Genomic DNA, 26,334 nt, shown 5'->3' on the forward strand with positions numbered 1-26,334 from the left:
TTCAAGAAATCAAATATTTTGATTTCTAACATGCGACTAGCCCAAAAAAAAAATCAAAGCAACTAGACAAAATAATCAACAAAAATGTAAACCAAACGGGTGTGATTAATTTTTCTATGGGAGCTATTATTCCCATTGCAATTTGCAAATTAGGATGAGAAGAAGACAAATAAAGATGAAAAAGAGGAAAAATAAGGCAATTTTTTTGTGAAAGGTGGAGTGGCTAATTTGAATCAACTTCATTTGTGATCATTATGATTCTTTATAATAAAAATTAGCTCAAATGCATATGTATTGTGTATTCATTCAATATTTAGGAAAAAAACATTCAATATAATCCTTTCTTTATAGCTAAAGAAGACTTATGATCTATTTGATAGTAAGGAATTGAAGGAGGAAAAGTGAAAGTGGAATATAAATTTTGGATAATTTGTTTTGCATGAAAAGGCTTCTTTAGTAACTAGGTTCCACTAAAAATTATGGAACTGGGTTCCACATTCAGACTTAAAGAATCGAGTTCCACTTCCTTGGAAGTCCAGAGCTTGACTATTTTGCCCATTCACCTTCTCTTCCTGAAAAAAAAAACTAATGACCTCCATAATTGACCTTTGCTTCCATGCTTGATAACAACCTTCACAGCTACATGATTGATAGTGATCTCCACAACCATGCTTGGTGATGGTGGCACTGAGTTACCAAAATTAAAGAAGCATACTTAAATAATCCTCACATAGATCAACCAACAATAGCAATTTCCCACTGCGATAGCATCAAGTGACCACAAGCATGTTTGCTACCTTTCCTTCTTTGACTCTCCATCTCTATTTTTTTTATCTTTGAGATTTTAATTATTTTTGCTTGGATTAATGTTTTCAATTTAGGACTTTGATTCTTGACTAATTGTTATTATCATGCCTATCGGTTTATCATTGATTCAAATGCAAAATGCCCACCCTATTCCTGGTTTTGAGTTCATCTTGAAATGAACTATCATCAGTTCATTATTTGGTTTTGGTGATGGTTCATTTCCAATATTTACAAGATGCATGATTTCATTTTTGGTTTTCAATCTTTGCATTGGATATTGTTTTGGTTTTCAATCTTTGCATCAAATGTTGTTGAATTTGTTGAGTTCTTTGCTAATTTTCAATTCTTATTTAATAGTGCTTTATGGTTCGACGGTAGAAGAGGTTTTGTCGTGGGAGGGTATTTTTATATTATAAATAGACATTTTTATTAAAAATTACACCTTACTTTTATGTGCATACCAAATATGTTTTAAGATCTCCTTTTTACTCCACTTTCCATTCTTCTTCCACTTTCACACTTCTATAAAAAAATCTTCCATGCTACCAAATGGAGCATTAGATACTTTGCATTATATGTTAACATGCTTGTATGTCTCAAATCAACATAAGAGAATTTTAAATTATTAACGTCATTAATAATAAAAATCTGTTAAATAAATAAACATTGTGATTTAACTAAGAAAAATAAAGTTATATATATACATATACATACACACACACACACACACACACACATACATACATACATCTTCCTTTCTTAATTTTAATTGCATTTTAATTACTTAGAGCCTTTAAAACTCATGTTGGCAAGGGGGCTTGCCTGTTACGTAAAGGTCCAATGCACATCATATGTGTGGTTCGACCCTTATTAGGGATCTCTCACAGAAAAAATTGGTCAACTGAGATTGCCTCCTACTTATCATATAACACTAATATCAGTTGTTTTCATATGTGAAAAAACATGTACAGGAATTATGGCATTGTTGACAATAGTTTTTTTCTCTGTTAACAAAATAATAAATTAGTGTTTAGATTGAAAGACTTAAATTTCTATTTCAAATTTAAAATCTTACTAGTTAAATTTATATATTTAAAATTATTTTTTGGTAATTTAAAAATTTTTAAATTTTAATATTAAAGTAATTTATCTTGGTTGTGCAATAAAATTTTACCTAAACCTAAAGTACTTTGTGAAGTAGGAGCCTATCAAAGTTATATATCTTTTACTATTTAACAAATAGTTAATTATTGACAATATTAGAGAATGGTATAGTTTCTACTAAAAAGAGGGTAAAGTTTAAAAATCTTAAAATCTCAATAAATTATTATTTTTTAGTTTGTGCATCATACTTTAAAATGCCTTGTATTTGAAATAAAGGAGTGTTTTCAAAATTTCTAAATTTTTGTGTAATTTACTATGAAACTTTTTTTTTTGACCAGATACTACAAAACTTTAAGGCAATTTGAATGTGCCTGCACAACTTTTTGTGCAAGGACAAAAAATTAAAGGAAAATTTTAATATTGCACTACGGAAGAAAGTTATTTACAAATAAGGCCTAAAAAAAATTTACTCTACAAAAATGTGAGCGTGAAATGAAATAAAATTGCTATTTGAAATGACTAAAATGTTCAAGTTGGTTGGAAAGTTGGTAAAGAAGAGAAAATATCATTTTGGTACAAAAGATGGTCAATTTTACCTAAGCCTCTTGTTACTTATGCTTCTCCCAAAGTAGAGGCCATCTTTCATGCCAGAGTCTCTGATTTTTGCTTTGTTACTGGGGGCTAGAATATTGAAAAAATTAATCACTACTCAAACCAAATGTAATTAAATTTATTTTATTGGTTCAACCTCCCAACCCTTATGGAGAAAATGATATACTTGTTTGGAGACCTTCTTTTGATGGTGATTTCTCTATCAAATCTGCTTATAAAGCTATTGAGAACTGTGAGAGAAATGCCAATTCTAAAATTTGGTCTACAATCTAAAAATGACCAACTTATGAAAAAAATCAAAGGCTACTTGGGATCGTCTCCACACCAAATTTGTCAATTTGGGAAACGCGAATCATGCCATAAGAGTTTGTCCCTTTCGTTGCAATTCCATTCACATCTTATATGATTGCACTAAATCAAGGTAAGTTTGGTTAAAATTAATAAAGTCCTGTCAACTTGACACTTTCTTTTCTTTTCTTTTTTTATAGGATTGGATACTCTGGAATGTAAAGAATAATGCTGGAGGCCTAAATATTAGAAAAACCCCTTAGGAAAAACTCTTTGCTCACATATGTTGGAACATTTGGAAAGATCACTGTTCTTATACTTATTTTAAAGAACATATTCTTAACAAAGACATCATCTTCTTCAGCACCCAAAACATCATCAATGACCACTGTCTTCAAGCTCAACTAGAAAATGTGCATTTAGACCATGATGGATCTTTTGCTAGATAGATCTAACCCAAATCTAGTTAGGTAAGGTTGGATGTTGATTGTTCTGTCTACACTAATATAGCCACAACTTGTGGTGGCCTTATTTGGGATGACGAAGGCAACTAGATTAAAGTTTTTATCAAATACATTGGTTATCTTTCCAGCACTGTCGCTGAGCTCTTGGCCATCCTTGAAGGTCTTTCTCTTATTGGGGGTACAAATTCACCCGTGTCAATGTTTACTTCGACTCTCTTAAACCTTTATCGCTTATTTAGCATTATCTCAACCCGAACTATCCCCTCAATGAAACTATAACAAAAATCAGAGACCTTGTCTTGAAGGACTGGATTATCAACTTCAACCATGCATTCAGAGAAGCCAACAATTGTGTAGACTAGCTTGCTCATCAAGTGTCGAACGATAAAAATGACATCTTGATTTTTTATGACCCTTCACCAAAATGTCGCACTCTTATACGCTTTGACTTGACCTAGTTTGCATGGTTTTTCTGTGGTCTTGTATTAAAAAAATGATTGAAATGTTAAGAAAGTAAAAAGGCTCCGATCCAACGACTTGTTAATCATATAAATTTACTTATTAATTTCACAATAAAACTTGTTAACTATTTACTTTACTGGTTAATTCATGACTTCATATACTTGACTATATTACTTATTAATTTTCCAAATTTACTCATTAATTCTGCAACAAAACTTGTAAATCAAAAAAAAAAAAACTTGTTCAATCAATTGATGCGAAAAGTAGCTAAATTACTTATTAATTGCATAATTTTAGTTGTTAATTTCTTAACAGCACTTGTCAATTGCCTTTCATCACTTGTTAAATAACACTTAGTATCCTATCAAGCATCAAACCTCTAATAAATTCATTACTTGTGAAGTTGATATTTTAAATTGTAACTCACATAATATTACTTGTTAATCAAATAACATTACTTGATAATGCTTGACATCACTTATCAATTTATATTTTATCTCTAATTACAAATGAGAAATCACCAAATACATTCCATTTTTAATTAAATTTCAGTACTAGGAAGTCTTGTGCTGTTCATCAAAATTCCATCTCTAATTACAAAAAGAAGAATATGAAAAAGACGCGTACTTTAAATATGTCATCATCACCTTTTTGCATGGGTTAACTCAGTATTTGAAATTAGTGGAAGGGTTATCGTAGATTTTGAATTTGATGTATCGTTTGCCAACCACTATAGAACAAATCAATCCCTGACTATGGTTGGATGGGAGCGGAGTGGAAGGGAGGGATCCTCCAGTTTTGGGGGAGGGGGGAGGTTTTGGAGGGAAGGGGATGAAAAATTTTAAAATTTCTCTTTCTCTTCCCTCCAACTAAACAAACTCTAAGACAGATAGTTTATCTCATAGGACAATCATGCACAAGGTTAATATATATATATTATTTATAGTAACATTAATTTTATGATACTGAAATGGATCATTGGATTAGATCATTGCAAAGATTTACACTCAAGTTATTTATTTAATATCACTTATTAATCTTTTATACCAGGTTTGTTATCTTTTTAGGTTTACTTGTTATTGTGCTTTATACGATTTACAAGTCTACATTTCATTCAACATGACTTATTAATCTCCTATACCACTCTTATCAATTTCCTAATTTACTTGTTATCGATCTTCGTACCAATGCAACACATATATTAGCTGGAACCCAAATAAGTTATTTCATTAAAAAAAAAGGAAATTACACACTGAAGCCAATGTTGTGAGTTTTCGATCGGCGGGAAACAATTGACAAAACTACACACCCCGATAGTTATCCCAATTTCCAGAAATCACCGCCCCCGATTAAATTAATTAACACAAAGTAATGGAGTTACTAATTAATTAATTGTCACTGAGTTGCAACGTATAGATATGTGTTCACACACACACGTACTGATATTTAATTTAGTCGGCGATTCTCTTGAATAAATTGTTGGAAACTCAAACTAACAGACTGGAAAAGAAAAATAGTGATTTAAAAATATTCCAGCACAAGAAATTGAAAACAAAAGAAGCGACGAGACCTTCTGATTGGCCTCTTTGAATACAGGTCAAGATGAAGAGTGAGTATTGCCTGCCTGGGCCATCTTCCGGTGGAAGCATCCCTAACGAGGCAGGCCGAGGTCTCGGCCTCTGGAAACCCGGTCCGCCGAAAGTGTATCAATCGGATCTCTGAATCTTGGTATCGGCACAAGTAACACCGCCATTTTGCAGCCATTGTGGACCGACCCGATAAGACCTTGATCGGAATCTGCACCACAAGGCTTTTTCGGTGAGGGAATTGCAACAGGTCGGTGGTAATTGGCGAGGTTCTCAGTTCTCACTGGGTAACTTGAGTCTACATATTGTCACAAAGAGTATTTAGATCTTTTGATCATTGAGATTAATTTTATTTCTGTCTTTTTAGACTTAAAGTGATATTTTAAACTTTAATGGACCTTCACGAGTCTCTCGTATTGAAATTCTCCCAAAAATTAATGCCGGCAAATCATGCACGAACTCAATGGAAAAGTAGCGAAGTAAAAAGTAACGACTAGGGGCGGAAGGGATGACGTGGCAATTCCCTCTCGAGACAGTGACACGTGTCCGAGCGGGCTTTCACGTGAAGCCCCCCATCCCATGCGAAAAGGACTAGGAAACATGCTAAAACATTGTTCAAAGGGGGGGTTGGGAAAAGGTACGATGCCTTGTTTCACAAATGATTGGCTCCAAGATTCTCACTCACTCACACCACTTGTTGGTTAGGTTGTTGGAAGAATCACGTCTTCATCAATTTCAAAGAAAATTCCCCTTACAATGAGTATTTACATGTACAAAATTTATTTTTTTATAATTTTAAACTAACACAGCTATAGGAAAATAATTATTCAATTATAGATTCACAGAAATTTGATATTTAATTAAAACTTCGTCTTTTTATCTGTCCGAATCCTATTTCATTCAAATTTTCAACACTATTGTTTTAATTAGTTGGCATTCTTTTGCTTATATATGCGTATATCAATTGGCTCAATTTTTTTTTTTCATTTTAGAAGTTATGCAGGCAAAACTTTCAAAACTTATTTAGTATACAAATTAAAATAAAATGGAATGGGAACGGTGATTATTGATGTACGTACTGTCATTTAGATAATTATGACGAGGAGATAATAAACATTGAAAATATACTATTCGCATCACTTTGCCTTGACCTTCATATACGCCAGACGGGATACAAAAGAGTTTTGTTTTGGTCTGGTTCCTGATCATTTGCAGCTCAATCACACGCATCGCGCAAATGCCAATCGCCACGTGTTTTGTCAATTTTACATATGCGATTCCTTACCTCTTTTAATCATAAAAGATGATTAATATTAACGAGTGAAAAATGCAAAGGAAAAAGGTTGATATATATATATATATATATGCTGCGAAATTGGTAGCTATTCGTCCCAAACGTATTACACCCTGCGTGCAGCTCCAAGAGTTTTTTAATTTGTGCGCCTTTGAGCTTTATATTAGCCAATCGATCAAAGAAACGCGCGTGTGTATATACTGGATGTGGGACCTTTGTTGCTGAGCTGGACCTTCCATTCATTCATATTCTCTCTGGAACGCTGATGACGTGGCGAAACCAAATCTAAAAGATCAACCAATGACGAAAATCTTTTTCTACGTTGCATCATTTGAAAGGGCCGAACGTGCTCGAGGGAATGGAAATTTAAAACGTACCGAAAATACTCAAAATAACTTCCGAACACAATTAAAAACGTGAGGAAATTACACGGGAAGAAAATTTTCTATTTAAGAAAAAAAATTACAAAAAAAAAAATCATCATCACCTTGAACACACATACTGTTCCATTCAGCGATTTTCATTCCGCTTTAATTTCTCCTATAATTACCCACTCACTCTCTCTACTCATGAGTCAAACGACCTTGTTCTTGTTCACGCACACGAGTATATGATGATCAGAAGCGAGTAAATCCATAAAATTCTGTTTACGTAATAATTAGAAGGGATCTCTCTTCATCCCAATAACATTGCAGAAGCAAAGACGTTACACAAACTAGCACACCAGCAAACCAAGCACTTTCGGCTCTTAAAAACACCATGGATTGTTTAATTTATTCCTGGTATACGTGCATATATACATATATCCACAGGGCTATATATATGCATATAGCTAGAAAGAGGAAGCCAAACAAACAAATCCTTGCTAAAATATAGAGGAGATCAAAGTCTAGGAGAAGAGAACACTCGCAGGAGAAAAGAAAACACACCAGAAAGTGATGATGAGACGGAGCATGAAGGAGAAAAAAGAAGAATGGAGGAGAGTGGCATCAGATGTCGCGGACATGGAAGACATTGGGATTCTTGATGACGATATCGTACATGTAGATGGAGTTGAACTTGGAGAAGTCTCTGGGGAGAGAGATAAGGTCAATGGAGGAATGCTTGTGGAACTGATACAGATCAGGATCTCCACCATAGTACCTCTCCCACCCTAACCCAGTCAGAATCTGCTCTAGAAAGCCGTAGGACGACACTACCTCGCCGGTGGGCAAGTAGACGAGCACCTTCTTCCTCGACCCACTTCCCTTGCCGTGCCTCCCTCCCTCCGACCCCTCCGCCTGCGGATTCTCCACTAGCCGGTACACGCCGTTCTTGAACACCCACACCCCTGACATCGCGACGATTATATATATATTGGTTGTTTTGATCGTCAAGTTTTCGAGTTGGCCTGCTGGTTGTTGGAGGGGATGAGGGGTATATATATGTGTGTGCGCGTGTGCCCGGGAGGGGCAGATAACACAAGAGGGAAACACTCGAGTGTTAAAAGCTGGGGGATATGATAGTAATATGATAAAAAAGGAGGGTTTGGCATAGAATCTAGATATTGTGGGGCCAGGGTGGTTTAAATAAGAGAGCACATGGATGCCTCCCTAAAGGGCTAATGGGGGTTTCAGTTTGGCAGAATCTTCAAAATGGCTTGTTTTGATTATTATTTAGGAGGACACAGGGAATCTGCCATATCTGCTTAGTGCACTCATCCAAAGTCAATCGGAGGGTTTTCTGTGCGCCCCCACTTACATCACGAGAACTCCACGTGAACACTGCGACCCTAAATTCTTTCTTCTTCCAGATTTTGTTTTCATTGCTGTGTACTCATCATTGGGAACAATTGGCACATTTTTTAAAAGCCAATTCTCAAGCGCTTTACTTAATTTTTATCGCACAAATTAAATTAAATGTTCTCTTTTATCAATTCAATTTAAATCAATAAATCCTCCTCACTTATACGCAGGCCGTATTTATATACGTATGCACGTCTTTCGTTTTGCATCATGTATTTGTATTTCCCAGACTTTGTCATCGTACCATCATGCTCTTCACTGATCGTGTTTGTGTGATTAAGACTGTCCAATTATATTTAGTTCGATGCTCACTGGGATTAGTTTATAATATCAGTTTAAAGCATATTCGTAATCCTTTCTTATTTTTTTTTAGTTTGTATGTTATACATATGCGATGAGTCTGGAATCAATATTAATGTCGACCAAAACTATTACTTTATGCATAAATCAACTAATATACACATGCAGGTGCGAGGTGTGAAGAGATAGCAGCTAGGCACGGATTAGCTCCCTTGATCTCTACCCCTCTTGCCATTTGTACAATACCTTGTTAATTACTACTTTTCTGATATTAAAAAAATTAACTAAATATCAAAAACTTTTGTAACTTTCTAAAAGTACCCATTGATTGGTTTAGTTCGTTAAAGAGGGAGTATAGGAAACTCCCTATGAAGAGACAAGGACATTTTTGAAGATTAAGTATAAATATTTTATTAAATATTATGAAGTGTAGTATTGTGTTAAGGACTAAGAGAGGTAAGCTTTTATAAATATAATCGAATGAATATAGCTCAACGGAAGAGTCATTCATGGATTGAGACTTACTTATAATTTATGCTCTGTGGGCACCTGGTGCATGAACTTGTCGTGCATATGAGAACTTGTGTGGCCGACAAATACCAAATGGTTAGTACCAGACTAACCATGTAAAGGAGCATAAACTCAGAGGGTAATTAGAGTAATTGATTAGTTCTGGAAGCTGAATCAAGACAATTCACACGCAATTTCGTTTCTTTCTTTTTTCTGATATTCCTCAAAAGATGAGGTCATATCAATTAGAATTTTCTTTCTTTTTTTCTGGTTCGGGAAAGAAAAGAATCTGCGAATGACAGCTAGTACATAACTTTATTTGGCTCTTCTTTCTTTCAGTGCCTTACAAAACTGAAGTTTTCTTCCCTGCTGCCATGTTCTAGCTATTTCCAGATTCCTCATTATATTCCAAGCATTTTGAGTAACGGCGCAGCCCTCTTTTTTTCCCCCTCCTTCGCATGGTTGTATCGTTAAGGAATTTTCAATCGAGGAAAAAGAACGTGACGAAAAAATTTAATCTCATGCCTCGCAGTTTAATTCCATACACTGATTAATTAATTAGCCTTAACAAAAGTGAGCAAATTAATGAACAGGGCTTTGTCTGTGACTACAATTTCTACTTTTTGTGCATGTGCTGTTGAATTTCTTGTTGTCACTTCCTGGTTGGTCAATCAATCATATGCTTGTAATTAGTATTAGAGTGAGATATGAACAAATTTTGTCTGTCCTGATCAGTTTCATCATAAATCAGAAATTAATGATTGAGCCCTTCAGCAAATACATACATATATATCTTGAAAAAGACGACATACTCGGAGTTAATTCCAATATTGTAGATATATCACTATCATTGTCGGATAAAATTAGGTCTCCTGGTATAACATAATTCTTTGTTGCTTCCAATTGCTGGGTTCCCCACACGGCATCACATGGGCATGGCCCTCCACAATACCACCGAGAAAAGATACAATTGACAGAAACTTCTATGCCACTAAGTGTGTGTATTCTTCTCAATTAATAACACATAAATATTAAGTGGGTGTGACACATATGGTAACAGTTTGAGCTCCTTAAGCATTATTTTAAGATTAGATTCCTAGAGGCATGCATGTATACAAGTAAAATTGATTTGAATTGTCTCCGTATTTTTTCTCAATATTTTTTTATGCCCATAGAATAATATATCAATTTAATTTTTTCATTTGATTTAATGGCCATTTATTTATTATTGTCACTTGAATATTTTTAAAATAAGATTATAATGTTTCTTTATTGTAGTAAATAAATAAATAAATATATCTAATTTAATGTTACAATTAATAATAATCTTACACTAGGGTAGGTGTGAGGAAAGGGTGCGGAAATGATCCAAATTGTCATGCACATTAGGCATGCATAATGTGTAGAATAACATTCCAATACATTTACGTTTTGAAAAAATAATTATCAAGCAATGTTTATGTTTTCATTTAAAGGCAAATTAAAATAATTAAACTGTACAAGACTGGCTGGTGTACAAGAATTTCTCATAAAAAAGTTGGAATTGTTCCCTTCAAAATCTCAAAGAAGTAACCATGCATTATTATGATCTAATGGAACATGCATATAAAATATATAGAAACCAACACTTATAAGCAATAAATAACGACATAGCCCCAAAATCCGTGCAAAATACAAAAGTCTAATGTAGTGAATTGCAAATACTTATCCCTCTGCTTCTATTTATTAAAAAAAATTATCACTTTTTACTTTTTTTTATATAAGCAAAATTATATATTTCAATAAACATTTATTACACATTTTTTAAATTACCCCTTATAATTTACATTAACGAGAAATAATTATTGCATACTTATGTTGATTAACATAAAGCATTTTATTTTAATTTTTTTATTTTCAAACAAAATTATTATGATTAACTAATTTTCTTAAATTGTATGATATAATTTTTTTTTATATATAAAAATGAAGGGAGTATAAAATATATAAGCACAATTACTTGGGCTTGACGAAACAATATTAAAGGTAGTGGCATATTTAGGTTCCAAGATCATGGCTAGAATTGACAGGCATGAACAAATTAAAGTTTCATTCAATGGTGGTCCTTAACTCAGGCTCTCTCAGTGCCTGCTAGCTCTCTGAGCACCCCATGGGTTACTTCATGTTGGCATGTTCCTGTGTGTTTCTCTTTAGGACAGCCACAAAAGTCCTCTCGACACACACCTTACAGACAACACCCTATGATCTTCCCACAAATCCTACGTGACGCTGTCCCAAATCTTCTTTTTCCTCCTTCCATTTTCCACCTTCAACTTTGATCTCTCCCCCAGTTTTAGATCAAAAAAGAACAGAGAGAGAGAGAGAGAGACTTTGCATATTTTCCTGTTACGAGACCCTCATGCTTTCAATTTTTTGTTTGAAGTTTGGACGACACACACGCAACTCGATCGGTCATTGACAAGATTCTAATCCCTTATTTAACGAGCAAAGTGAATATAAAGCAGAAAGAGAACGAGCGCCCACCCTCCTAAAAAAAACAAAAAAAGAAAAAAAAATTCATGGAGGCTATTATGTCACTAAATTCCCCGAGGCACCAACAAGACTTTATGGAAAATTTATGCCCTAATTAACTAATAAGCACTTGAAAATGACTGTTGTTGGGTTATTAAAGTTAGGTCCTTTATATATAGAACCTTCCAACCGGTATTCTGCATATATAAAAGTTTGAAAACTAAATATGCATCCTAACAAAAGCCTAGCCAGCTGCTAGCTACCTAGTTTTCTCAAACTTGTCCTGCTTTACAATATTTGGCTTGCCTTCTGGAAATATCTCTACGACACATCTCACACGTCAATATCAGTTCCAGTTGTAAAACGTACCCTTTGCTGAAATTGACATTAATTATTCTCGTCCAAAGTTTTTCTTTTCCTATCAGCATTTTTGAGTAATCAACAAGTTTGGGAGTTATAAATCATGGTTTTGATTTATTATTAGAAGCTCATATAACGAGAAGACAATACATACAATAGTATTCGTTAAGGTATGTATTACGCATGAAGTGTTCTACTTCTAGTTGAAGTGGGTTAGCTAGCGCAGAAATTCTGATTCTAACAGGGTTATTTATATATAATTAATAATACAAGGATTCAATAAAGAGAAAGCCTTCTTTTTCCCCCCCAATTCACGTAGGGTTTAATTTAATTGTGTCATTTGTCCGTTCTTTCAGGGATAGGTAAGCCATAAACAGGCCACGACTAATTAAATATTAAGAATATATATCGATTGAATTGTATTTGATTCTAGGGATCGATGACATATAAAGCAAAGATAAGAAAGTTACACAGAAGATTAATTAGAATAGCATATTTTGGTTAGGTGAATAATTAGGTTTCTTTATCGATCGTAATAAAGAATATTGGAATTGTTTTTGTTACATTGTGAGAGATCCCTTAAATACCATATATAATATATATTTCTCTTACACACACATAATGAGGACTAAAGCGATCGTCAAGAGAAGCATCTAATGCCTTGTAATAACAAAAAATAAAAAAGAAAATGAGAGAGGTCAGAGAATGCCCTGCAAAGGTAAGCCAGTAATAGTGGCGAAGAAGTGTGAAGAAGCATATATTCCACCATTTACATGTAATTAATTATACATAATCATCATCATTTGATTATGATGGGACATTAATTGTGACTGCGCAAGTTATCTCATACGCATGTTTAGTTTATTACGTTAATTAATTATTAATTATAGACTAGACAAAGAGAATTCTGTGCTGTGAAATTTACTATTTGCGAGCTAGGTAGCTAGCTAACATAGCTGGATCCATTATATGTTTATGAATAAGTGAAAGATTACCAAAACACCTCCCGACAGGCAGCTATATACAAATCGTCTTTCAGTAGAATCACATTATAGATTAATATTTATAATTTGTTAATCACACGGAGCACACGAGAGTTGACATACATATATAAATTTGGGGGCCGGGAGCTGTGAATGTTGATTGCATATATGAGAAAAGAAAACAATTATTTAAATTAAATGAGAATCTGAGGAACAAAATAAGAATATAACTATCCTCTTAAAGTATGAAACTGTCACCAACAAGATATCATTCATGTATACGTACAAGATAATGTACCAGCTAGCTTCGGGTTCTTTGCCGATTCGTAGACACACAATCATTTATTTTAGCATATCTACAAAATGTGCCAATAAACAATTGTAAAATGAAGCTGTCTAATTCCCATGGTCCCGTTGAAGAACATATAGCTTTCTCAACCACACCGATTGATATGTTGCGCGCACTTGTAATATAACATTAATTATCAATATCGATACGTATGATAAATTTTATTTATAACAAAGTGCACTATTCATAAATAAATGAACGATACTAATTACTTAATTTAGATATGGCTTGAGAGAACCACAATCTAGTCATCATGCATTAATTTCATTGATTTTATATTTCCAATTTTTGAAAGAATATATATTTTTAACCACAAAAAAAAGATAGTGTCCAAAATAGTGATGCGTGATGACCTTTCAAGTTTCGACAAATGCCAAAATAAAATTTAATATTGATAGTATTGTCGCTGTTAAAAAAAAAAAAACAGAGAAAAAGTCCGAGATAATCAGTCTAATTGAATGCTTAGCAAGGATGTTTTCGAACAAGTTCACGTAGTATTCTTGGTCATTAGTCTGGATTCTAGTCAGATTATTTTGAAGAATTTATCAAGACAATAAAGAGAAATATATTTTGTATGGAGCAGTCACAGATACATTGAAGATCAGTAAAGTGCGAATTTATATTGATATTTATTGCACAAGTTACATCGTAATAGTCATGTAAATCACTTCTTGCACAAATAAAAAATGAACGACAAACCGACCAAAAATGAATGTGTGTTAATAATCTTAGACTTTAACACTCTTTATTTTGATGAATTTTGAGCGAAAACAAGTGGGAGCAAACGTTTTACAGTTTTTTTTCGCAAGCGATTCCAATGCCGACAAAGTCCCAATTCCTTCTCCATCTTCCTCTTCGTCTCCCCTCTTTCTTCTACTTCCCTTTCTCATTCATTCGTTCGTTCGAGTCACAAGGCGATCAAAAGGGAAGCGAAGGCCATGGATGTGCCTACCAATCCCGTCCTGACGCGTGCGGAGCTGCTCGGAGTAGAAGGCGAGTCATCGCTACTGTTATCGGCGGCCAAGTCATCGGACGGTCCCGGAGCATCTGCGGGTGCAGGCACAGGTGTACTGCTAGCTGGAGGGGATGAAGCACCGTCGTCACCACCAGTATCATCACTCGGTGCATCAGCCGCGCTGTCATCATCGGACGGAGACTGCGCCGGTGGCTCTGAATCGTCGTCTTGCTTCGGTGGGAAATTAGTTTGAGCTCCCGGTGCAGGCCATGGACTCTGAGCATCAATGCCGGGGGGGATGATCGGCTGCGAAACCTGGAGAACGGAGATATTGTAAGGCTGAGTGACAACGGTCTTCACGAACTGAGCGTTAAGAGGAGCGCCTTTCACGGCAGAGCCGAAGTAGAAATGACCGCCGCCAGCGTTGTAGACGAGGAGGAAACCCTGGTTACTGTTGGCAACGCCGCTGGACTGGTAGAGAGTGGTCAATGTGGTGCTGTCGTTCCTGATGTTCATGAGCTTCTTCTCGTCGTAGTAGTCAAGGATGATGTGGGTGCTGACGATGGCCTTGATGGAGTCCTTGGATCGGCCGGATATGGAAGAGAGGGACGAGTTGTCGACGGCCAAAACGGTGACGGTACCACGTCCGTTGATTTCACCGGCGAGACTGGAATCGGTGATGTATTGATTGAGCAACCCAAAATTCGGGTATTGTCCCAGCAATCTTGTGATATTGTAGGCCCCAGTGACCGAAGAGAAAGTCAGCAGAACAGAAAAGCAGAGGAGGAGACTAGTGGGGCCCATGCTTCTAGGCTTTTTCGAACTTAATATTTCTTTTTTAAGCTCTTCTTCCAATGAGAGCCGGTGGAATGGTACCCGAGAAGAAAAGGCTTGAGGATCTCGGAAAAGCGAACGAGGTATATATACGAGTCACGCTCGTGGAAGTTGAGTAACGAGTTCAAAACTGAAAGTGGGATTTGGTGTGGCCTGGGAACGAACCTCTCTCATCTTTACTATTTTAGGGCATGTTTTGGATGGTTAAGCCTGTCTTTACTTAAAAAGGAATTAAGAGATTGGGCAATGCTAGCACGTCGTTTCTCTAAAATTAGGATTTTTGCTATTTTTTAAGCGTCTGCAGCCCTTTAAAAGGCTGTAGCTTGTTGAGCAAGGTAACAACACTGCATGAAATCCAAACATTTAGAAAGAGCAGTGAGTTGGCAGGCAACATATCCATGGAATTTGATGTGGATGCACATCAACAAAACCTTACCAAAAACCACAATCTCAGCTCTCGCATCTCATGTTTGCCAACCCAAAAACAAAAAAACAAAAAAAAACAAAAAAACAAATACAAGACTCATTTTTCATGCTACTTGGATCTAAAAAATCACAATAGAATCAGACAAGTCTAGCTAAAATATTGCTTTCATCAGGACATTTATAATCTAGGGTGGGCACAAAGCCATGCCCCCAAAAATCACTTGGATTTGGATCAGCAATTCATCCGTTGTCTGAGAGGTCGTCAATTGTCGTTAATCTTGTCAATGATATCTGCTATCACCTTCTCCATATCTAATTGCTTCATTGGTGTAAACGGACGCTTCATGTCCTGCAACAAGACATGTCAGCAACACTAGACGTAGGTTTAGTGCGATATGAAATGCAACATTTATGACTCTTGAGCAAAACAACTTACAAATTTTATGCTGAATATCGATATATTGATATATAAAGCATGGTTATACAACTGCAGTGAGCTTTATTAAGAACTCCCAAATTTATTTACTCTCTCCATTTTGAAATGATTATTCGACGCTATTCATATAAATTAAAAAAAACTACTGATTTTAACAAAATCTAAGATATATAACTAAAATAATCTTATGTTAACAAGTAAAATATTATAACACTTGAGCCCCATCGATTATTATTTTCAGTGACAAAGTAAAATAATACATAAATGATTTTTCATTTAGATTTTGAAGCAATAATTATTTTAAAACTCTATGGCAACAATTATTCTGAAACAAAAGGACTACACAGTAAAAACTGCACTGCACAAGGAATTACAGTTTAGAATTTCTTTTTTTTTTTTCTCGTTTTAGCTATCTGATATATAATATTATTGGGTCTAGTTTGGAGTTTACGTGGTCATAGCTCTTTCTTCTAGAACTAGCACTTGTTAGTTGCTAAAGTTGAGAATCTCTTGTCAACACTCAGAGGTTTAGAGAAATGACATTGATACATCGAGCTTCTACAAGGAGGAAACAACAAAGATTTGCTTCACCGCACCTCACAAGTCATAAAATAAAACCCTCCACAACTAGGAATTCATTTTCTTTGGGACGATTTTCACTTGTCCTCCTCCAATACATTCATGATATTTCATAAATTCCGATTCCGATTAAATACCTTTCTTCAAAAGCCATTGATGTGACACTGCTACTTTCAATCTTCTCCATAATCCAAAAATAATATGACTTTAATACCTATTGTTAGGATTTCATCAATAACACAAGGAAAAACGAGCACATGCACACAAGGCAATATCTAAGATGATTTAACATCTAGAACGAACCTACATCCAAGATCACAAACCAGTTCTAAAATTTCCACAAATTAGACCTTTTCATGAAGCTTCTAAATCTCTCTTGATATGGGACTTAAAAACACATTCATTACCAAATGTTTAAGCCTAAATGGGAAGGTACTCTATAAATCCCTTCAACATACTTGATTCACGAGAAACAAATTAGCCTCAATCTACTATGAGAAAACCAAAGGGAATTTCATCTGAGCACTAGTTGGGAAAGACACATTCAAATCAAAACTCCGTTCAATCAGATACAGAAAGTAGCAACAATTATTCAAGTTACTTGAGTTTGATAACGTTATAATGGTACTCACCAAGAGGCTAATGAACTTCTCACCTCCTTCTTCTCTTATTTCAAAGCAACCTCTTCTTGGCTGATCAAAGCAGAAATCAGAGGCATAATCAACAATCAATAATAAATTAACAAGATCAATACATAATAGTCATTCCCATAGCATGACATAAACAATATACATGCCACAGAAAAAACAAAGCTACAAAACCTAAAGGTAAGAATAAAAAATTACCAACGCCTTTCCTCTCCAACATGCAAATTGCCTAGCATCCATATATAACTAGTGTTCCACATTTGGATTTCCCATTTGAATAAAAATATGATCAAGCATTCAGCTTCATCAAATGAATCGACCAAAAAAAAAAAAAGAAGCCAAAATTAACAGTTCTCGCAGCATACCTTTTCAGGGTTCAATATCACCAAGATCCCAGCAACACTTTTCTCAAGACCTTCTTTCACCTGATTGGCTCTCGTTTTGAATGAATTGCACTGTTTACTAATGAAAGCCAAATTCTTAATCATCAGCATTGTTCAAGAAAAGGATATCAACTTCAAATGAAACTGGAAAAACACAAATTTCACTGAAATCCGATGGCTAGTAGCCGAGTCGGAATTCCAGGACTCGTGTTAATAAAAATATCGGAGGACTCAGACAGTCAAGAACACAAAGGAAAAAAAATGTCTTTAGCCTGTTAACAACGCTCTTTGGGTAATTGACTAACATTTCAGCGTATAATGGAGCTTCAAATGTCGACTTATTTTGGTCAATCGGAAAAAAAAAAAAATCCATATTTGCAAGCACCAAAGAAGAAACAGAAACAAGGTATACAACAATGCGGTCCAAAAATGAATATTTGAGTCAATATTACTCAAGGAACTAAATCTTGAGCTCTCACCTCATCTTCCTAACAAGTTTAGGCATTACCGACACCAGCAGAAATGCCCTAAATCAAAATATTCACATCTCATAAACAATAAACCCTCCTTGCGCTCCTCTTTGTCTTTTATAAAAGAACACTTTGGTAGCCATTCACCAGAACCCAGAGAGTAAGGAATAAATAAATAAGCGATGAGATACGAAAAAAAATAAGTCAGAACAGGGCAAATAGCCAAAAACGAAACTTTCTGCATACCAGTGCTCAATCACGATAGTCCGCTTCGACCCATCAGCAGCACTAGCTGAACCAGCTTCGGGTTTCTCTGCTCGGCCTTCCTTCGGCTTTCCCTTGCCGGCTAGCTTCGGCTTCTTGGTCTTCTTTTCCGGCAACTCAGCCGCAGCAGAGACAGAAACAGAGTCTTTGGCAGCTCGCTTAGTCGTAGCACGAGTCACCCTGACGGACGAAATCGCAGTAGGCTGTTCTTGCAGACCCTTGGGTTTTCTGGGAGCCATAGCGGAGAACCCTAGTTTATAGTTAATGCTTCTTCCACAAGAAAATCACCAAGCTCTGGCCCTGATTGATGTTAGATGATAGATATATACTGAGGGGGTGATTCATGAAAATATGAGATGCTATCGCTGAAGCAGACTAGGCACTCAGAAATCAGGAATGAGATAAAGGCGCCCTTTGCCGCGACTCTGAATTTGAAGGGAGGGTTGAGATGTGGTGTGATGTTTGGCGAAGGATCTAGACCCTTGATGATCGGTCACTGACAGGTTGGGAAATCGAACGGACAACACCAGCTGAGATCCCCATTTCATATGAATTGGACCCTTTCAGATTCTGCTCAATCCAATAAGCGGCGTTGATTTGGGTCTTTCTTTTGGGGGGAAATGGGAATGCATGATAATGAGTGTTTTAAAAATTAAGAAATACAGTCAGTTAATACTTAATATGTTATGATGAAATTCTTTTCATGTTTCTAAACTCGTACTTAATTTATTTTATAGTTATTTATAATTAATAAAAACACGCGTAAATAAAAGTATAAAAAATCTAAAGAGATTTATTATATATTTGGAAACAGAAATATTATTGAACAATAGTACACACAACACCGTCGTCATCATGTTAATCGTTCTACCCTCCACGGCACATTTTTTACCGATCCCTTGTCTCCAGCATCCACTGTCGGTGTACGGCATATTATATCTTGTCTTAACTTGGCGTCAGGTATGACTTTTACTGTAATAATAAATGAAAATCCCACAAAAAAAATATTGATGAAAAGCCAATTTCACTCTAAAATAATAAGAGATCCAATTTTTTTTACTGAAAATCGATGTATCCTGTTTTATTAAAAATAGTTAATATATCAATACTATATAAAGTTAAAATTTACTTTTAATTTATTAATTTTTAACATCATACATAATTAAACGATGCTTCATTCATTTATTTATTTATAAAGAATAAACTACAGGAATATAATATTTAATTTAATTTGTAAAATATAGACATATAAGCAACCACAGCAAAATATAATTCACGTGGCCTCCATCCTGTGTTTTTTTTTTTTTTGTCAAAAGATACTTAATTAACATTAGCAAGAGAGGTTTATACAAACGAAGTATCTGACGTGGAAACCAGATACAAGAGTCCGTGCAATCTAATTTTTCAAACAAAAAGGAAACAAGGAATTTTACCCCAAAAAAAAAGGGGGAAACAAAGAAGGAGGAAGAAAGTAAAGATAAAAGGTCTTCAGCTATCACAGAGGTAGATGCATCCTCTGACTTGCAATTAGACAACTTACTGGAAATGCATATTCTTTCAATTTATGCTATTTCGAGGGAAATTTTGATTTCATATTTTCGATCCAAAGCCAAAGCTCTCCGAAGACAGGCCGAGGCAAAGCTCTGATTATTCACTCCAGGTATTCTGTCTATAGCCCAAGACAGAGTTTGCATGCAGCACCATCATCTCTTTCTTTTTCTTTTGTTTCTTGCACTGAAGAAACCAATCTGCTATATGAATGTGTTGCGGTGGTGAAAATAAATCCTTGAAAGATAGGTGTTCTGAATTTGATTTATCATCTTCCTTGAAAGGAATTAGGTTGCAAATATCTACTGGATAAGTTAATTTATTTTCAATTTCTTGAACTGTTCTGTCTAGCTTGGGACTGATGCCATAATGTAGGACAAAATTCCTGTTGTCCCATATTGAATTGATGTTTAGAATGGCTTTCAAGGGCATTCTGTCATGGTTACTTCGAAGGGGGAGGAAAAGTAAATTCTTGACCTTTCTCAGAGACTCTCCTTCGAATAGAACAATGGAATTAATAGAAAATGTACCAAATCATATTGCTCTTAAAAAAGGACATTGTAGGAAAAAGTGATGAATTGTCTCCAGTTAATTGCATCCGAAAACTAAAGCCAATAATTTAGACTAATCTCGACAGGCCAGCTCAAACACATTAAAAAAATTTAAAATCAAACTCAAAAAAAAATATTATTTTTTAAATATTTAAGCCTATTTGGGCAGCTCGAATAGGCCTAAGAAAAATTAAGGCTTAGTCCGTATACTAGAACAAAAAATAAACTTTTTAAAAAATATATAAAATATAATAAATATTCATTAATTCTTTAAATTTTATATCATTTTATACTAATATACTATATATTTGGGTGCACTACTATATTTTTTTAAAAAATTAAATATTTATATTTTCATTTTTTTATTATTTTTAATCAATAAAATATTTCAAAATATTATTTAAATATCTTTTAGTATTAATTTTTTATTTTTAAGAACTAATTTTTTAAAATTTTTTTGAATCTATACATCATTTGTGTATCCAAGAAAAATATATTTCATATTTTTTTATAAAATAATATGATTAATTTTAAAGTAAAAATAAAATTAAAAATAATTTTAAAAATAAAATTCGGCATATATGAATTCCCAACTCTATTACTAAATAAAAATAATAAATAGAATATTCTTGAATAATTATTTAGTTACCGTCTACGTTAAATTTGGTTAAAAATTAAGAATAAAATAGAGTAAAAATCCCTTGTATGTAAAAGTTAAAAAATATAAAAAGTTAAAGAAAAATAATTCAAAAAAAACATTTCACTCATAATTAAATGTTTTTATTTATATAATATAATGATGGTTATTTTTTATATTCTTAAAAACAAAAAGTATAGCCTCCCCAAAAGTTATTAAAAATTTTAAACTAATTGGAATAATAATTTTAAGTTAGCAGTTTAACTGTAATTAAATTGAGATTAACTTAATCGTAATTAAAAAAATATATAATTCAATTAAAATATAAAAAATAGATAATAGCTAATACATTAATTTACAAGTAAAATAAATATTCATGAATAAATTACATATAATACAACGAAATAGAAACAGAGCTATTTAAGTACAAGGTTAAAAATTTAGTATTTTTATTTTATTCTTTTAAATTTAAAATAATATTTTATACTTAACAAAATTATTTAAAAATTAAAATTGATTTAAAAAATATTTTAAAAAAGTTTGGTATTCGGGCCTCCCCGACTAAGCCCAAAGTTCGAAGGTGTTAAAGCTGAACTTAACTATATGAGCTTTGTAGAAGGGATAGAATATTCTAAGCCCGACCCAAATTGAATCTGATCTGAATAAGTTCGTTTCATCTGAATTACTAGCTCTATCGAAAACACGATATTTAGTGTTACTTAAATGATGAGTAGATAGAATGTCCAAGAATGGGATAGCTTCTGTTAGGTAGCTTCCACACAAAAAGCAGCTTTTTCTTCAGGAGCTTAAGTTTCTAAAGGAATTTCTAGAAAGGGTCAGATTGCTGATTGCCATGGAAAAGGATCTTGAAACCTTCTTTAGCAGTGTAAGAGCTTGACCTATGAGTTGACCAAATTAATTTGTCCCTACTTTCCATAAAGGAGATAGGGATTGATAAGGATTGACACAAGTTGAGTGCATTCGAGAAACTGGTGATCGGACTAACATTCCATTCCACTTGCTTAAAAGGATTTAAAGAGTAAGTCATGAGATCTGAAACTCTAGTGTTGATGTAATTCTCATAAAGTTTTTATTTGCCAAGGATCTAAAAAGGGGAATTAATCAAAACAGATTTCCTATTACCTATTCTCCACTTTAAATTAGAACCGACTAGATCAGAGCAGCTCAAAATTCCTTTCCAAATCTAGGAAGTATTATGTGGTTGTTTGACTGCTGTTGAGGAAGATAAATCCAGGTATTTCCTCCGAAGAGTGGAATAATAGGGGAATTATCTTCAACATTAATAAGCCTCCAGATTTGTTTGGCCAACAAAGCTTGATTAACTAAATTCATTCTTCTAAGTCTCAGACCTCCTTCTTTAATGTTTCTAAAAGGAGTGTTTTGGTTACAAAGATACCTCCGCTTTTTTCCATCTGATAACCCCCAAAAGAAATCAATTATTTGAAGATTAATCTTATCGCATATTGTTTGAGGGGTTTTGAAGCAAGGTAGCATGTAGATATTAAAGGCTAAAAGAACTGACTTAAACAATGCTAATCTAGAGGCATGTGAAAGAAGTGAGATTTTCCAGGTTGCTAATCTTTTATTAATAGCTCCCTGAACTTCATTATAAACCAAATTCCTGTCTCTGTATGAAAATACCCATGTTCCTAAATATTTACCAAGATAGCTAGAGACAGGAATACCAAGCTGTAAACTCCATGTCTTCTTTTTATCATTATAATGTGCTTGGACTGAATATAAGAGTCAATTTTTGCAAATTGATTTCTTGTGTAGATAATACACAATAGTATTTTATAACCCCTTGAATGGCAGTGATTGAACTATCCGTGCATTCAAAAAATATAATGGAATCATCAGCGTAAAGTAGATGTGAAATAGGTATTACAGATCCGCGGATTTTAATTCCATTCCAATTTCCGTTCCTTTCTTGGTCCAAAATAAGACAACATAGAACATTTGCTGTAATAATATAGAGGTAAGGAGATAAGGGATCACCTTGGCAAATACCTGTAGTAGGGCAGATATGATTAGATAAGCTTCCATTAAAGAGAAAATGATATTCCATTCTAGAAATACACGCAAGGATTAAATTAATCCATTTTACTGGGAAATTTATTCTTTTCAAAGTAGCTGTAGTGAAATCCCATGATAGCTTATCAAAAGCTTTGGAAAAATCAATCTTGATTGCCCCTAATTTAATTCTTCTCTTGGACGCATGGTGAATCTGGTGCATTAAGTCCGCTGCTAAGAGAATATTATCTGAGATCAATCTACCCTTCAGAAAATCATTTTGATGAGGATGAATCGGTTTATGCAAATTACTCTTCAACCTGCTGCAGAGGATCTTGGAAAAAATCTTATATATTGTATTACATAAACTTAATAGGCCTGAGATCTTTGAAACTCCGAATTCTACCCGACTTATATGAATTAAAGTTATAAAGGTTCTAGTCACAGCCGAAAGTATATGCTCCAAATGCCAAATATGTTAAACCATTTCTTGTAAATCATCACATACCAAATTCCAATTCTTTTGATAAAAAAAGCATGAAAACCATCTGAACCTTCTTTTGGGAGTCCAAAAATAACACTCTTAATTTCCTGAAGCGATGGAGGTGTAAGAAGGCTGATGCTTTCCATGTCCGTAAGAGATGGTGTATTCACATGGTTCGGCTGATGAAGAATTTGCAAGTGATTCAAAGAGTTATGATGAAAGTATAATTCATGAAAGTGGTGCCATGTAAGGTTTTGAATTTCCTTTTGATCATCAGTCCAAGTATTATCATTTTTCATGATGTAATGCAAAAAATTTGAACTTCCCTTCTTGAGACCATCGAATGAAAAATTTTGGCATTTCTTTCTCCTTCTACAGACCATTTCAATCTGGTTCTTTGCTTCCAATAGCTATGCTGGCAGTTATATAAGGATTCAAGGTGATGCTTCTTGTTAAAAAAAGTCTCAAGGACCATAAGATCACTTGAATTGGAAAGGAGATTTGAAATATCCAATATTTCCTTTTCTAGGATTTTAATTCTTCTAGGGATATTTCCAATTGAGTTCTTGCTCCAAGAATATAGTGATGAAAGAGTTTTGGCAAGCTTAGCGTGGACCTAAAAAGATGGAGATCCTGAAATAGAAGACACCCAACATGACGAATGATCCCAAAACAATCTTCAAAGTGATGCCACTGAGGCTCAAAACGTTTGATTATAGCCTTTTTATGAGCAGGAGAAGTGGTGGAGAAGATGAGTGGGGAATAATCAGATGCAGCAATATGGAGATTTTGAACATGAGAGAAAGGCATTCTGCCATAAGCTGTTGCAAAGTGCTAGATCAATTTTCTCTCTTACGATTTTGTCAACTTTCCTGTTATTAGTCAAAGTGAAACTTAGACCAACTTGGTGTACAAGTAATAATTGATTTACTTTGAGACATTCTTGGAATTGTGCACTGCCACTTGTTGAAGGATTGGAATTGATTTTGTCAGATGGGGCCAAAACTTGGTTATAGTCACCAATTAATAACCAAGGGATATTGATATGTTGATTGACTGAAGAAATACAATCCCAGAGTTGATATCTATAGCAAAGAGAAGGAGGAGGACCATGAACAGAAGTCACTAAGCTTTCATTACTGGGGAAGGATTGCCTAACTTTACAGTAGATGATATGCTTGGAAGTATAAAGAACATCAACATCATAATCACTCGTCCAAGCCGCAAAATTCCCCCCCCCCTTATTTACTGCATCCGTACCAAAACTAGTCTTAAAGTAATTAAAAGATAATGCAGATGAGGTTGCTAGGTAGCTGATCTTAGTTTCAAATAAATAGAGAAAATCAGGCTTGCGAACTTTGACTAGCTCCTGAAGCCTATAAACTGTCGTGACCTTATCAAGACCACGACAGTTCCAGCTGATCACCTTCATGGCTCTTTTGGAAGCTTCTTTTTGGCCGCTTGCTTAGCCATTTTGTTGTTGCTGGAGGAGCAGACAATCTTGAGCTTCTTGTTGACAAGATCTACAGTCCAATTTGCATTGATCTGTCTTTTCCTGATTGGAGAAGACATACTAGGAACCAAAGATGATGAAGTTGTCGAGATGGTTGGATTATGAATTGCTAGGGGAATTGGATTGTTTGCCAGAGATGGTTCGGGGCTTTTTTGGAGTATAGGGTATGGAATGGTGTAGTTTCATTGGGTAGGTTATTTGTAGCAACAGAAATTTTGATGGAGCCAGAGGAGATAATTTTGATTTTTTTAGAGCTGGATGATTTTTTTTTTTCAAATCCCTAGGGGATTGGACGGCTTGGGTTGGTCAAGGAGACTGGCAATTATGTAGGAGTTAGATGAATTATCCAGGTCGGGAGTCTTAAATGTTGACTTTAGATTTGCAAGGAAAGGTGGAAGCAGTGTTATGTTAATGGTATGTTAATGGGAGATGGAGATATGTTTGAGGTTAAGCCAATGGAAAGATTTAAATTAGCATCTAGGTAAGTTGTAGAGGAAAAAAAAAAACACAGCCCATCTTGGAAAAGCAACTTGACTCATGGGTGAGTAGGCAAAAAGTCCTTGCATATGAGTGAAATAATAAAGTCTGTTGCTACTATGAAGGACCAAAGCTAGAGCCAGAAGAGAGGAGGGATAGATACACCAACTGTAGCCCGGCCTATCATAGCCTTGCAAAAAAAAAAAAAAAGACGGAAGCCGTCCAAGGGCCTGTCAAATTCCTCACAGAGTTTGATCCACATATGAATCAGATTGCTTGGCATAGACGGCTTTGTCGATGTAGCTACCCATCTGAAATTCTGGACTTTAGGACAGCTACCCATTTATTCGATCCTGCTTCAAAATCCTTGCCCCCTATCTCATGTTAAGAAATGAAACCTTGGTCTTGGATTTGGTAAGGGAAAAAAATCATACTATGCCATCATGATACCTAGAACATAGGTAAACCAAATCTCTTATCAAGGATCCCGTGACGGACTTAGACGGAAAGAAGATTTTTTTTTTTTCGTCTCTAGCTCTAGGGAGTTGGGACCTAGACGTATTTATAAGTAAATGTATTCCATTGCTTGCATTTCATTAATACGGGCTCGTCTCTGGGCAAGAATCAAATAGTTATTATAATGTATGTAATACAATCTGATTGCTTACTGCTATAACAACAA

At 34.6% G+C, this 26,334-nt stretch overlaps 3 protein-coding genes across 3 annotated transcripts; all 3 read right to left on the minus strand.

Annotated features, from left to right (window-relative positions):
* Window positions 1-7,272: 7,272 nt before the first annotated feature.
* LOC129294788 (flowering-promoting factor 1) lies at window positions 7,273-8,024 on the minus strand. The gene has a single exon (XM_054933279.1). It carries the CDS (start codon window positions 7,952-7,954, stop codon window positions 7,607-7,609), a length of 348 nt encoding a protein of 115 aa, XP_054789254.1. The 5' UTR covers window positions 7,955-8,024; the 3' UTR covers window positions 7,273-7,606.
* A 6,000-nt stretch (window positions 8,025-14,024) lies between these two features.
* LOC129294786 (fasciclin-like arabinogalactan protein 3) lies at window positions 14,025-15,459 on the minus strand. The gene has a single exon (XM_054933277.1). The coding sequence runs from the start codon at window positions 15,171-15,173 to the stop codon at window positions 14,322-14,324; it is 852 nt and encodes a 283-aa protein (XP_054789252.1). The 5' UTR covers window positions 15,174-15,459; the 3' UTR covers window positions 14,025-14,321.
* Window positions 15,460-15,598: 139 nt separating this feature from the next.
* Window positions 15,599-18,812, minus strand: LOC129294787 (uncharacterized). The gene is made up of 4 exons (XM_054933278.1): window positions 18,391-18,812; window positions 17,657-17,753; window positions 17,277-17,336; window positions 15,599-15,978 (listed from the first exon to the last, which is right to left on the minus strand). The coding sequence occupies exons 1-4, from the start codon at window positions 18,645-18,647 to the stop codon at window positions 15,892-15,894; spliced, it is 501 nt and encodes a 166-aa protein (XP_054789253.1). The 5' UTR covers window positions 18,648-18,812; the 3' UTR covers window positions 15,599-15,891.
* Between the last annotated feature and the right edge of the window lie 7,522 nt (window positions 18,813-26,334).

The sequence above is a fragment of the Prosopis cineraria genome, unplaced genomic scaffold, assembly GCF_029017545.1.
Source record: "Prosopis cineraria cultivar Desert tree isolate PC_DT_omini unplaced genomic scaffold, ASM2901754v1 PC15, whole genome shotgun sequence".
NCBI classification, from domain to species: domain Eukaryota; kingdom Viridiplantae; phylum Streptophyta; class Magnoliopsida; order Fabales; family Fabaceae; genus Prosopis; species Prosopis cineraria.

Bases quoted from the DNA above. Each gene is read 5' to 3' on its own strand.
- LOC129294786 (XM_054933277.1), bottom strand. From the start codon at position 15,173: ATGGGCCCCACTAGTCTCCTCCTCTGCTTTTCTGTTCTGCTGACTTTC.
- LOC129294788 (XM_054933279.1), bottom strand. From the start codon at position 7,954: ATGTCAGGGGTGTGGGTGTTCAAGAACGGCGTGTACCGGCTAGTGGAG.
- LOC129294787 (XM_054933278.1), bottom strand. From the start codon at position 18,647: ATGGCTCCCAGAAAACCCAAGGGTCTGCAAGAACAGCCTACTGCGATT. The intron at 17,754-18,390 runs GTATGCAGAAAG...GGCTTTCATTAG, and splicing joins ACTATCGTGATTGAGCACTG to TAAACAGTGCAATTCATTCA. The intron at 15,979-17,276 runs GTGAGTACCATT...GTCTTGTTGCAG, and splicing joins AGAAGTTCATTAGCCTCTTG to GACATGAAGCGTCCGTTTAC.